Source organism: Somniosus microcephalus, chromosome 4, assembly GCF_052327205.1.
Source record: "Somniosus microcephalus isolate GS21.2 chromosome 4, FLI_Smic_1.0, whole genome shotgun sequence".
Taxonomy (NCBI): domain Eukaryota; kingdom Metazoa; phylum Chordata; class Chondrichthyes; order Squaliformes; family Somniosidae; genus Somniosus; species Somniosus microcephalus.
This window is the reverse complement of record NC_140990.1, coordinates 182,462,789-182,476,717: the sequence shown is the minus strand read 5'-3', so window position 1 is coordinate 182,476,717 and position 13,929 is coordinate 182,462,789. Positions and strand designations below refer to the sequence as shown.

General features: G+C 43.3%; 1 protein-coding gene across 1 annotated transcript in view; it reads right to left on the bottom strand.

The window, feature by feature from the left end:
* LOC147120051 (uncharacterized) overlaps positions 1-13,515 on the bottom strand; it is a 64,788-nt gene extending 51,273 nt beyond the window's left edge. The window contains exon 1 of the mRNA XM_085985567.1: positions 10,250-13,515. Within this exon, the coding sequence (XP_085841693.1) occupies positions 10,250-11,753 (1,504 nt within the window). The 5' untranslated portion in view covers positions 11,754-13,515. The remainder of the gene's footprint in view (positions 1-10,249) is intronic.
* Positions 13,516-13,929: the final 414 nt, after the last annotated feature.

Here is a 13,929-nt window from a genome sequence, read left to right as displayed (position 1 = left end):
CGGAATACAGAAGTATATATCCTCCAAGTTTATTGCATAGTATTTTCAAATTAACAGAATCCTAGTCAAGCATTGTGAAACTCAATGTGATAGGGTTTAAATGGAAGAACTGATTCAAGGAAGCCTGGCTGCATTATCATACACAAGTGGATATCTGGGCTTGAGCTAGTCATCAAACCTATTATTTGTACCAGTGCCTTTTCATGCAACTGCTAACAGAAGGATGATTAAACCCTAGGAGAGTGACAAGTGCAGAAATCCCACCATCACCACACTGTAGCATTTTGCTGCTGCAATTAAAATAGCACCTCCCAGGAAGGAGGGTAACAACTGCCAGAATCACTTCATCATCCAACACAGGTGAGAAAATTATCATGCAAGTTTAGCCATTAGAAAGACAACCACAATGGGGTACACAATACCTTTTTTTCTCTTCTTACATGACAGAAGGTTACTCTCCTCCTTCCGTAATTAATCTCTGGTAGAAAATATGAAAATCAGAGCGAGTATTTCATAATATTTGTGAACAGTGTCCTCCAGTACTGTATGCTACTCTAAGTGGAACCAAAGTCTTTTGACTTCTCCACTCTTTTGGGTGATCCAACTTGAAATGAACCCCAACTGAAAGCATAGGAAGAAATTCTCCATCTTTTTGAAGCAGCTGTGAAGAACTTACATGAATGTATGTAGACAATGGCCCATGGTGGACAAAAGAGAAACAGCATTATTAGGGATTGAGGAGGGATCATAAGAAATAGGAGCAGGAGTAGGCCATTCAGCCCTTCAAGCCCACTCCGCTGTTGAAAAGATAGGTTTTGAGGTTTTTAAAGATAGGGAGATAATACGGAAGGGTTTAGGGACCGAGTGCTAGAGAGTAGGGTCAAGATGGTTGAAGGCTGTACCTCTGATGGTGGTAGGGAAAATTACTTTAGGAAATCTTAACCCGCTTCCAAGTGGGTGCAAGTCCAAAGCATAAAACTGCCTTGAGCTAAGCACAAACTGACACATAATTAACTGCCTCACTCAAGAAAGGCCACAAGACTGGCCAGTGTGGGATGCAGCAACAGCACTGATGCAGGAGGGAAAGCGATTAGGGAAATGTGATGCACTTAATTTGTCACCTCAAATTGCTCGCATCATTACTTCCACCAGTGGTGGACCTATAACCATCAATATTTCATTCTGGTGTTACATTGTTACACTTTCTCTTTCCCAATACAAGTTTGAAAAGACAATCTCTAAATGTACTGCTGGGTGTCCCTCACCATTCAAATCCTGTAATATTACAATTAAATGGTTTAAATAATGTTTTTACATATAATACAAATATATGTAAAGACATCCTGTGAGGTATGATTTATAGTTAACTCATGGCACTTCGCATTGCTCTCACACCCACTGCTCATGACTTACCAGGCCAGTGTTCCAGTGAGGTATAAATCGGATCTCCACAGCTTCACAACAGATCTTCCATTTCTCATACAACTCAAACTATTGTCAGCCATAAATGCTCTTTTTAATTTAACCAGACAAAGCAAGGTGCAAACTGCAATTCTGTTTATTAAATGTGCATCACTCCCATAATCCACAACACCAGAACAATCGGTGTAGGGAGGAAGAGGAGAGCTGCAGGCTTTCTTCAGGCACAAGCAATGACCTGAGACAGGTCTTTTTTTTGGAGGGGCCTTATTTTTGCCTAATGATGTAGATTTTATCTTTTAAACTCATCAAGCAAACAAACACATCTGACAAAACAATGGAGCTTGATGAAGCACAGCACAGCTATGAAAGGAAAGAAGGTGGATGGGTCAATGAGCAGCGAGATGCCTGAAAAGGTAGATACAATGCTGCATTCCAGAGATTGTTCACTGATAGAGCAAGGGGGGGAGGGGGGGTGGCAAACAAAGGGGGGGGGAGGGGGGGTGGCAAACAATCAGTAAATCTTCCTCTCCTGCCCACTGGCAAAAAATACTAAAAGCCTTTGCTGTAAAGACACATTATTATGTAACATAATTAAGTATTGCACTGAAAAAATATGAACATGTACATCAAGCCTTCGGACAAGCATTTTGCAACACTGACAATTTTCCTTTCCCTTTTAGGTTACAAATGCTTATTTTTTTTTAAAAAACATTACAGCTATCAAGCACTTTTTAATAAATCTAAATCTTTGACTATACAATAACATTCACTGAACTTCAAAAAATAATTCATTGTACGTTGAGGGGCTTTCAGACCTGTGCAAGAAATGTGATAAGCCCCCCACATAACTGAAATCTTTCTGTCCTTCCTTAAGGATTTACAACAGTGACTACACTTCAAAATGTATTGGCTGAAAAGCACTTTGGGACATCCGGTGGTCGTGAAAGGCGTTATATAAATGCAAGCCTTTCTTTCTTTAAAATAAACAGTTTGCAATTGCCCCAAATACAATGTGTACATTGCTGCTGAAGTTCTAATCACCAATAAATGAGAGGGACCATCAATTTGGTTTGTCTGGTGCACGGCTGGAATAGTGCAATAGTGGAAAGACATTACTGAATGCACATTACTGAAGTAGCTTAACAGTTGATAGACAAGTCAATAAAGCATGTAGAATCATGAGGTACAGTGGCAGCTTAAAAGTATTCGTAATGTGGAACATAATAAACAGCATAAAATTTAATATATTCAAAAAAGTCAACTTGTAGAGTACAATGTAAAAAATGTCAGACAAAAATATCTTGCTGCAGCACGTTCTTCATTCCAATTAATTAATTAAGAGCGCTAAAAGAACATAACTAATGCATTCCTAATATGAAACATTGAAAAGCCATTTCTGCAATCAACTGGAATCTAATGGGCAACACCTTTTCTTTGTTGATGTAGCTATAAAACTACAATTACTGTTTCATTAGCTTATACTGAAATAAATATTAGCATTCAAAATAAATCTCTCTCCACACAAGAACTTTTTGGGGATTCTGTAATGCCAGGACACTGACTTATGGTCGTAAATCCTGATTACATAATCTGTCAGGTTATTAAAATTGCAAATTTGGTAATCTAGCCAAGAATCTGGTATTTCTGCTTCTAAAGTAGTAGCAGCAGCAGGAAAATACAAATATAATAGGCCGATGGTCATCTTGTTAGGGAATTATAACTTGGGAATCTCCTGCTGCTTACAATAATAGAGTGGGGGACAGCCGTGGAGAGCAAGAGCAGACTCCAGTGGAAGGAAAGGAGCTGGAGCACTTGAGGAGGTGCTTGGGGCATAAAAGACCAAGCGGACCTTAGAAGTGCCAGCATAACTTGGTTTTAAGAGGGAGAAGAGTGCCAGGTTGAACAAGGAGGATTCAAGAAGAAGAGTGTCCCTATGAAAGGGTGAGGAGTTGGGTGGAGGGCTGTGTTTCTGAATGGAGTCTGGGGGGTGGGTGGGTGTAGAGTGCTTTTGTGAACTGAGGGGGGTTGGAATGCAGGAGTGTGATGATAGTGACATTTTTGAGGTAAGTTACAATCTGGTTAGTTTGTTAAAAATACAAACGTCACTTTGCTTCTCCTTTCTTTAAAAATGATTTAACATCTACTATTATGATGAAATTTAAAAGTTCTTCAAATTAATCATAGCGCATCATTTCTAATTTAAAAAGTCACATTCGCCAGTGGAGCATGTTCCTGGGGCCCAGTCGAATTGTAGGTCTTAATTTTTAAACTTAAATTACATTCATTTTACTTAGACATTTCAACATTTAAATTTCCCCTTGAGGTTTTCACATACTTATTATTTTATTCTGACAATACCATTTAAGCTCCAAAGCCAGTGGAACTACTTGTTTTCAGGGATGTGCTTCAATTGGTAGCGTGTTTAGAAGTGGTTGGTCAGCTTTTGATAGCTTTCTAGGTTGGCATGTATGAAGGCCCTGATTGAACGTTGCCACATATCTGCCTACCACAACTAACCATATCTGTCACTCAACACCCAACAGCCTAGCAAGCTGCTTTCAAGAAGCCAGTATTTGTTGCACAATGAACAGAGACATAGGACTCACATCACTAAAATACCTCCCAAAATATCAGTGTGCAGGTAGTATTTTCCCACCATGTTCTCCCCATCTCTTTTGAAAACGCGGACACGTCTTGGGTACAGTTCCACTGGTACCTGATCCAAGCATCCATTCCTTGTCTAGACAGTAACCGTCAGCAGGATATCTGCTGATGGGAGAGCATCACAGTTGAACTCTATCCTGTCCTCACCCACTGTGCACACAAACGCAATTTCTACAGCACGGATCACTGGAGGTCGGTCAGGAGTGGTCACTCTGGCTGATTTTTCTCTACCTAACCCAGAAGCACTGCATCTCTAAATGCAACTACAACTGAGAACAGCTATCGCAGTGCACACAACTCATTAATCTTGATTTGTAGGGTTCAGTTCCACACAGGACAGTGTGGGCATTTAACAGCATACTGATCTGGATGTAAGGCAATATTGAGAGAGTTCGCACAGGGTTTATTTTAATTATAAAAGCAAACAAATGTACATCATGACACACTCAATAGGTTTATTTTAAGATAAATTAAATTGGTTTAATTGGAATAATATAAATCACCAAGTTCCAGCAGTATGACACTGCATGGTATAACATAAATATAAAGATAAACCTGCACAGAACATAAATTTTACATGTATAACACTGAAGTAATTAATTTGTCCACTAAATTCTATCAGGGTACACCATATTCACTTCAAATTCTCAAACTGATTAAAGCTCTTTCCATTCTTAAGCAAAATTATATCAGATTACCCATTATTTTCAATGGCATACTTGAAATTCCAGTACTTGTGGCTTAAACCTTTAAGTGCTGTGTCAGAGAAGTTTAGTCTTTGAAGTTAAAAATATGAAGACGCCACTCTCCTGCTTTTAAAAAAAGAGAAAACAGTAAAGAATCTCATATATTGGGGTCCAAAATGAGCAGAAATGACAAACACTTCACTTTCCGTATGCTTGTGATATTCACAGTCTAGTATTAGTAAAATGCTAGAAATACTTCTGAAACACCTTTTTCACATGCATTTTGTTCTCACTGAGGCCAGGTATAGCAGTGCTAGGGAATGCAACATTTTCAGAACACAATTAGATGCGAGTGAATTTTCCTTTAATCACAGCTAATCTACGTCATTTGGTAAAACTCGTGTGTCTCAATCAGAAGGTTCTGGGTTCTAGACTCATTACAGGACTTGAATTCATAATCTAGTGTGATACACACAATATTCAGGATAACGTTCCCTGTAAGCTGCGCAGCCATGCAGCGCTCCAGGGACCCCGCGCAGCTGGCTTTTCAATGAGGAAGAACTGCGCATGCGCGGTATTTTGAATGGCCCGCGCAGCCCCTTAAAGGGGCCGCACAGCACCAAACAAAATTACAGTGCACATTGTTGAGGAGTCATGCATTTTTGGAGGTGCTGTCTTTCAGATGAGACATTAAACTAAAAACCATCTGCCTCGTCCTAATTTTCAGGTGGATGTAAAAGAGCCCATGGCACTATTTGAAGAGTCGCAAGGAGTTGTCCCTGTACCCTGATGAACATTCCTTCCTCAACCAACACTACCAAAAATGAAATAACTAGAGATTGATCTCATTTGCTATTTTGGAGAGCATGTTGTGTGCAAATTGGTTTACATATTTGACTAAATAACAACACTGACGCTTTGGAGCGCCCTGAACACATTAAGGTGCTGTACAAATGCAAGTTCATTTTTTTTTTTTTTTAAATACTCACATCTGCCCAACATGCCATGTTTCCATTTCTCATGCAAGCTATCCTGTGGCTTCATGGAGATTGTCAATTTAGTGCTGAATTCAGGGCAGTGTTGTGATGTTGTTCAAATTCACCAGGAACTGGTTGCAGACAGTGAAAACATATCTTTTTATGTAGGGCTCTTGCAGCCAGCACACAGAGGAGACTTTGATCCCATCAGTTTCGGGTAGCTTTGAATCTAGGTCTGAGAAATAAAATGTCTACGTCTAACCTTCTGCACCACCCAGCCCCCAAAAGCTCAGCTTCTGATATATGTACTTACACACCTTTGTATCAACAGAATCATATCGTGAACATGACACAAATGAGTATCTGCAGAATGATTTAATAAAACCGTTTCAGAAGTGGAGTACTGGGTGTGCAATACTTCAGACTTTTAGCTTGGAAAAGTGAACACTCATTCTGGGAATTGTCGCAGGAATTAAATGATTAACTCACCAGAATACAACCATGTTGTATAAACTTTTATATTCAGACCCTGAGATACAGTGCCATAATTTATTGTAATCTATACTTCCATAAGAATATACTTTCTTTGTATTATGTAAAATCCTGATCATCTTCCCCCACCCCACATCTCCCCCTTCAAGGGGGAAGTAAGGATATTACAATGGAGACTGCCTATGGTCAACTCGCTTAGGAGCCAGGCTTAAACCATTTGTTTGTACTCCCTCACCCAAATAACTTGCTGAAAACTAGAGCCATTCTCATCATGAAACTCGTACAGCAAACATTTGTTCATGCTGGGATTTAAATCCAAATCTCATAAGGAATTGTTGAAATCAAACTTCAGTAACAATGCATAATTCTCTCGCCACCCTGCCCAGTAACTAATGGGTTAATTTTCTACAAAACCAACCACCAGTTTCCCCTCTTTGCTCTCTGCCTTTCATCTCTGTGCAGGTCACCAAATGACCCGATGCCTTCCGTCTCTCTGCAGTCCCACACTAGAAACGAGCTCTGCGTTCTCCTGATCCAAGAACACTACACAAAAGAGCAACACCAGTGTATTGATTTAGAATTAAAGAATACCTACATTATTTTTGAATTAAATATCAAAAGTGAATTCAAACTGATGATAGGAAACTAATTCTATTCTTTAAATATTGATGTAGGAGTTAAATAATGGTGCTTTCAGTTTTTAATGGTAAATCATTTGAAGTAGCATTTTCAGTTATTATTTGGCCTTGAGATGTGACCAAATGACTTTTCACTTTTCAAATTTAACAGGGGATTTTCCCCTAGCCACTGCAGATGACAATGCAACATCAAATTAGGATTTGACTTTTGCCAAGCTAGTACCCTATACTAACCCTCAGCATCTGGCATGTCTTTGAATATTCATGCTGGCTTCAAACCCTAAACAGATCCTGACCTTAATTCTATCCGACCTTAATCATCTGTGGATAAAGATCTCAACATGGCAGAGACCCCAATGCCATTCTCCATGTGACTACCAAATTACAAGGCTTTCTACAAATCAAATCCCACTTCTGACGATAGCTTTTTAGAAAAGGAATACCGTACCCAATTCTTGATGGGATAGAGGATCATTTCCACAACAACTCGGACCCCCGGCACATGTGGCAAGGCATCCAGTCCATCACTGACTACAAGGGCAAAAACACCAGCCCCCCGGTTAGCGATGCCTCCCTTCCGGAGGAGCTTAACAACTTCTACGCTCGCTTCGACAGGGACAACAGGGAGCCGGCTACCAAAGCCTTGCCACCCCCGGAAGACCAGGTGCTCACTCTGTCGACCTCCGACGTAAGGGGTGTTCTACGCGGAGTGAACACACGAAAGGCTGCTGGACCGGATAGTATCCCTGGACGGGTACGCAAGGAATGTGCTGATCAGCTGGCTGATGTCTTCACTGCCATCTTCAATCTGTCATTGGCCCAGGCAGTAGTCCCTACATGCTTCAAGACCGCTACCATTATTCCTGTGCCAAAGCAAACGGCTGTGGCGTGTCTGAACGACTATCGACCTGTCGCACTCACACCCATCATAATGAAGTGTTTCGAGAGACTGGTCCTGGCTCACATCAAAGCCAGTGTTCCCGCCTCTCTTGACCAACAGCAGTTTGCCTATCGTGCAAACAGATCAACGGAGGATGCAATCACAACTACTCTACACTCTGCACTGAATCACTTAGATGGTAAGGAGACTTACATCAGAATGCTGTTCATAGACTACAGCTCAGCATTCAACACTATCGTCCCCAACAAGCTGGCCACCAAACTCCAAACTCTTGGCCTGAACACTTCCCTCTGCAACTGGACCCTGGACTTCCTAACAAACAGACCCCAGTCTGTCAAATTAGGTAACCACACCTCCCCACCCCCCCGACCCTGAACACGGGGGCCCCACAAGGATGTGTGCTGAGCCCCCTCCTCTACTCCCTCTTCACCCACGACTGTGTGGCTGTTCATGGTTCCAACACCATCATCAAGTTTGCGGATGATACCACGGTAGTAGGCCAGATCACTAACAACGATGAGTCAGCCTACAGGGAGGAGGTCCAGCATCTCGTGAAGTGGTGCGCCGATAACAACCTGGCCCTTAACATCAAGAAAACCAAATAAATCATTGTGGACTTCAGGAAGTCTAAAGGCGGAAGTCACACCCCCATCCACATCCATGGGGCTGTGGTGGAAAGGGTGGACAGCTTTAAGTTCCTCGGAGTCCACATCACGGAAGACCTCTCCTGGTCCCTCAATACCTCCTCTCTGGTGAAGAAGGCCCAGCAGCGCCTATATTTCCTAAGGAGGCTGAAGGGATGTAACCTGTCACCCCTGATCCTCTCTAACTTTTACCGCTGCACAATAGAGAGCATCCTGACAAACTGTATCACAGTATGGTATGGCAGCTGTAGCTACTATGACCGGAAAGCCCTGCAGCGGGTAGTCAAAACTGCCCAACGCATTACCGGCACCCGGCTACCGACCATAGAGCACATATACCCGAAACGCTGTTTACGGAGGTCACGGTCCATCATCAAAGACCCTATCCACCCCAGCCACAGTCTGTTCGCCCCCCCCTGCCATCTGGGGGACGCTACAGATGCATTCGCACCCGTACGACCAGATTTAGGAACAGCTTCTTTCCCAGGGCTGTCATCCTACTGAACTCCACAAATAAACTCTAAAGCCTGCACATCTGCCAATGCACTTTATTATGGTTATGTTTATGTTAATGTATTACAAGCCAAATGTATGTTGAATGTTTAAATGTCTTAATCTAAATGTACACTCTCGGGAGCCGCAAGCCTACATTTCGTTGTACTGCACTTGTGCACTAACAATGACAATAAAAGTTGATTTGATTTGATTGATTTGATTAAACTGTATTAGATTTCCATTTATTTATAGGAGTCTTTATGATTATCTACATGCCCACCCAAGACTCATTGCTACAAGCTCACCCAAGATTCGTTGCTACAATATTTTCTCTTTCAAAAGTGCACATTTGATTAATACCTTGCAACCAGAAACTCATTTTCATTTATCAGTCAGTTATGATTTTATCCGAAATATAATAACTACAGAGAATAGTGTGTAGCATATAAAGGGGAGATTTAAAACTAAAGAAATGTTGGGTGGGAGAATATGTTTTTAAGTTTCAAGATCCTATACATTTCAAACTTCATTTAAAAGCATTCAAATTTAGCTATTTCCTGAAAATATTTTTGTAGATATTACAGGATACATGTCTTACAACTATAAAAGCTATCCAATACACAAGGGCTAAATAGAAATGCACACAATTCTCATTTCTCAATTTTAGCCAAATGAATGATAAAAATTCAACTGAAGACATTATTTCTAATCGCAAATATTTCATCCATCAAATTTTTTTTTTTTTTTTGTGTAGTAGAAACCCAGACAACTGTAATGAAATAAAATACTCCTCCATACAATTTCACAAAATTGTTGCCTTCTGCTGCTCATAAAATGCTACACTTAACATATTTTCATCCTGCAATTACAAGCTTTCCAGCACCCATCATGTGGATTACTGAATGCACAAAAAGTACCTGCCATCTCAAAGCTAATTGTCTGGATTTTTCTCGTCTGAAAAGGGATGGCATAAAATCCATTAGGTGTTTACATGCTCGGAACTAAAAACCCTTGTGCTACTGTAGAAAACACCTCAGCGTCAATCATACATCACCAGCTATTAAGGCAAACATTTCCTCCCAACTGACTTAAACACAGTATGGTAATGTATTTCATTAATTAATTGTTTCCCATCTACATTAATATAGGACCCCAGTAATCATTTGTTAACCTTCTGATTTGCAACCCAGTGGTGTCCTCTATTTATTTTTTGAAGACTTGCTAGGTTACATGAAATCATGCAAACCTACTGAACAAATTTTCAGAACATTTCTAAATTATCAAACATTACACAGTTTCATCAAAGAGCAAAACACCATCAATGCCATACCGTTTTGAGAAGTATTTTCATCAATGCTCTCACTGCTGGACTGCTCAAGGGTTGGTATACCCTTCTTCTGGCTGCTAGCATATCCTTTGGATTTGGCAACATAATCCCTGTGTGATTTTCCATAAGGACTTGTAACAGGTGTTGAAGTACCATCGCGCTTTGAGAAAATACCACTAAAAAACCTGAAGAGTTTGTGCTCTTGGGAACTGGACCTCACAGCACCTGTTAAAAAGCCATCCTTCCCCATCTCCAGGTTTTCAGAAAGCTTGTGAATGTCACTATTGTCTAAAGTCCTGTTCTTTCTTTTCCCCCTCTCCCAATGGCCAGGCTCGGAGAGTGGATCCGTTTTGTTCAGCACTTCCCCAACATCCAAGGTGTTCCGCTTCTCATTCGTTAAAGATTCCCCACAGGAAGACTCGGGCTTTTGGATTTTGAATTCACTTCCAGCTTCCACACCAGAGAGACAGCTGGAGCTGCCATGATGTTTTGTCTTTGATAACGCTTTAAACCTCACTAGCTCTCCATTCCAGTGCCTGAAACTGAAGCTTCTTCTGAGTAAACTTGGATGTCTCTTGTCTGTTGCCAAAGACGTCGGGGGAGTTTGTTTGATGGCATCTATGCAAATGGATGAACAATCAGATGGCAGAGATGATCCCACTACAGGGGCTACTGATAGTAAACCATACTCTCCTTTAGGAACAAGTTGCTTAGAAAAGTCAGGCTCTGAACCAGGAGAGGACACTGTGATTAGCTCCTTATCCCCTAAAGGACTCTTCAATGAATCATTTGAGTTTCTTTTGATGGTTGTCTCTATTTTCCTCAAAGCCGATTTGCCATCTGCTCTTGGTGATTTCCTTGGATAAAGCGCCTCTGTATCAATGGACTGTAAAGGTGCCGTGAGCTCCTTCACACAAATGGCTCTGGCCGCATCTCCTTGTTCACTTCCTTCAGTGCTACCTCTGCCTTCTTGGTGATCCTTTCCCTGGTTTGAGATATTGATAGTCCCAGTAACCTGTTCTCTGGGTTGAGCCCCTGTCCTCAACCTCTCAGTGCAAGGGCTCCAATTTTTTTTGTTCTTGAATTCCACATCCACCGTCGCCAGCATGCTGCTCGGTCTGGTTGAAGTCCCATCTCTGCACCTTAATGTGACCAGGTCTTTGGCTGGATTGTCCTTGAGTTTGAAGCCCAGATCGCGAGACCTCCTGGCCACCTTCAGCCTGCCCAGTTCCAGGTGGCCGGTGCTGAAGGTCCGAAAGCTCCGAAGATTCGCTTGCGGCTCGAATTCGTCCTCAGCTTCGCTACACTCGGCCGGACACGGGCTCCCAGGCTGGTGGGCACCGTCGGGACAAGCCTCGGATCGGGGGGAAGGAGAAGGTTTGCCGCCGGCCTCGGCCGTGGTGGCCTCCCGTTTGACGAGAGTGAGGGAGATCCGATAGACAGTCTTCCTCTGAGGAGTCCCCCTCTTCATCATCTCGGGGTACGGCTCGCTGTCCAGCAGGTACATGGCTCCTTCCACCGCCTCTGTACCTAGAACATCCAACACCAGGCGGATCAGCGGCGGAACATCCAACACCAGGCGGATCAGCGGCGGAACATCCAACACCAGGCGGATCAGCGGCGGAACATCCAACACCAGGCGGATCAGCGACGGAACATCCAACACCAGGCGGATCAGCGGCGGTACATCCAACGCCAGGCGGATCAGCGGCGGAACATCCAACGCCAGGCGGATCAGCGGCGGTACATCCAACGCCAGGCGGATCAGCGGCGGTACATCCAACGCCAGGCGGATCAGCGGCTGAACATCCAACGCCAGGCGGATCAGCGGCGGAACATCCAACACCAGGCGGATCAGCGACGGAACATCCAACACCAGGCGGATCAGCGGCGGTACATCCAACGCCAGGCGGATCAGCGGCGGAACATCCAACGCCAGGCGGATCAGCGGCGGTACATCCAACGCCAGGCGGATCAGCGGCGGTACATCCAACGCCAGGCGGATCAGCGGCTGAACATCCAACGCCAGGCGGATCAGCGGCGGAACATCCGACACCAGGGGGATCAGCGGCGGAACATCCGACACCAGGCGGATCAGCGGCGGAACATCCGACACCAGGCGGATCAGCGGCGGAACATCCGACACCAGGCGGATCAGCGGCGGAACATCCGACACCAGGGGTATCAGCGGCGGAACATCCGACACCAGGGGGATCAGCGGCGGAACATCCGACACCAGGCGGATCTTAGGTGTCTGTAAATCGACTTTCTACAGGATGCAGCACAGAGACAGACTCAGGTGTGTGAAGAGTCCGAGCTCGGAGATTGAATGCCATTAATTCCCTTCTTCCTGGGAACTGCAGACGTGCAGTGGGTTCAATGTTACACCGCCCCCTGTGAGCGGGGGCACCGGGCAATGAAAGAGTATGTCTGGGCTCGGAGCAAGCCGAGCATCTTCCCAATGAGCCGAGAACCAACTACAATCCGCCAGCCCGGCGTGTACAAGCACCGACTCCCGGGGGCGGGGGGAAGAGGGAGAGAGAGAGTGAGCTCCAAACACCGGCCTGGATCTCCTCCACACCATGGGAATGGACTTATAAAGGGCACAAACCTCCGGCTTTTCAAATAACATGACACCCTCTTTAAATAAAATCAATGTTTTGCAACACTAAGGCTAACCTACTCCGCTTTTCAAAACGCAGAAATGACATTTTTTAAAATCTATTAAAGGACCACGGAGGTTGTTGACTCGTTTACTCAACCATCTGCAAATCTCGCTGTATTTTCCGGTCTGTAATCTCACCTGGTGCCACCTCTGACAGGAGCCCTGGCCGTAGAATAATAGCCTACAAATTACTGTAGAATAATAGTCTGCAAATTACTGTAATAGTTCGAGCACAACAAGCTCCCATCAAACTCCGAGCTCAAGTATGTTAGTAGAGGCACTGACCATTTTATTTTAAATGCCTACGTTAATAGTAGAAAGTATGAACAAAAGTCAACTACCTGCATGATTCCAACAAAAGAGTATCACTTAAGGACTCCAATAAAGTGAAGTTTAAACTATATCCATTGAAACTGTGAAAATAATCCCAAAACTGCAAGCCTCATCAAACCGGTGTTTGACTCTTCATTTCAATGGCTCCAGCCAAAATTAATACTAGGAAGAAATGTTGTCTCAGTGCACTATGTGCTGTAATATGAGGTGTTGTCTCAGTGCACTATGTGCTGTAATATGAGGTGTTGTCTCAGTGCAGTATGTGCTGTAATATGAGGTGTTGTCTCTGTGCAGTATGTGCTGTAATATGAGGTGTTGTCTCAGTGCAGTATGTGCTGTAATATGAGGTGTTGTCTCAGTGCACTATGTGCTGTAATATGAGGTGTTGTCTCAGTGCAGTATGTGCTGTAATATGAGGTGTTGTCTCAGTGCAGTATGTGCTGTAATATGAGGTGTTGTCTCAGTGCAGTATGTGCTGTAATATGAGGTGTTGTCTCAGTGCAGTATGTGCTGTAATATGAGGTGTTGTCTCAGTGCAGTATGTGCTGTAATATGAGGTGTTGTCTCAGTGCACTATGTGCTGTAACATGAGGTGTTGTCTCAGTGCACTATGTGCTGTAATATGAGGTGTTGTCTCAGTGCAGTATGTGCTGTAATATGAGGTGTTGTCTCAGTGCACTATGTG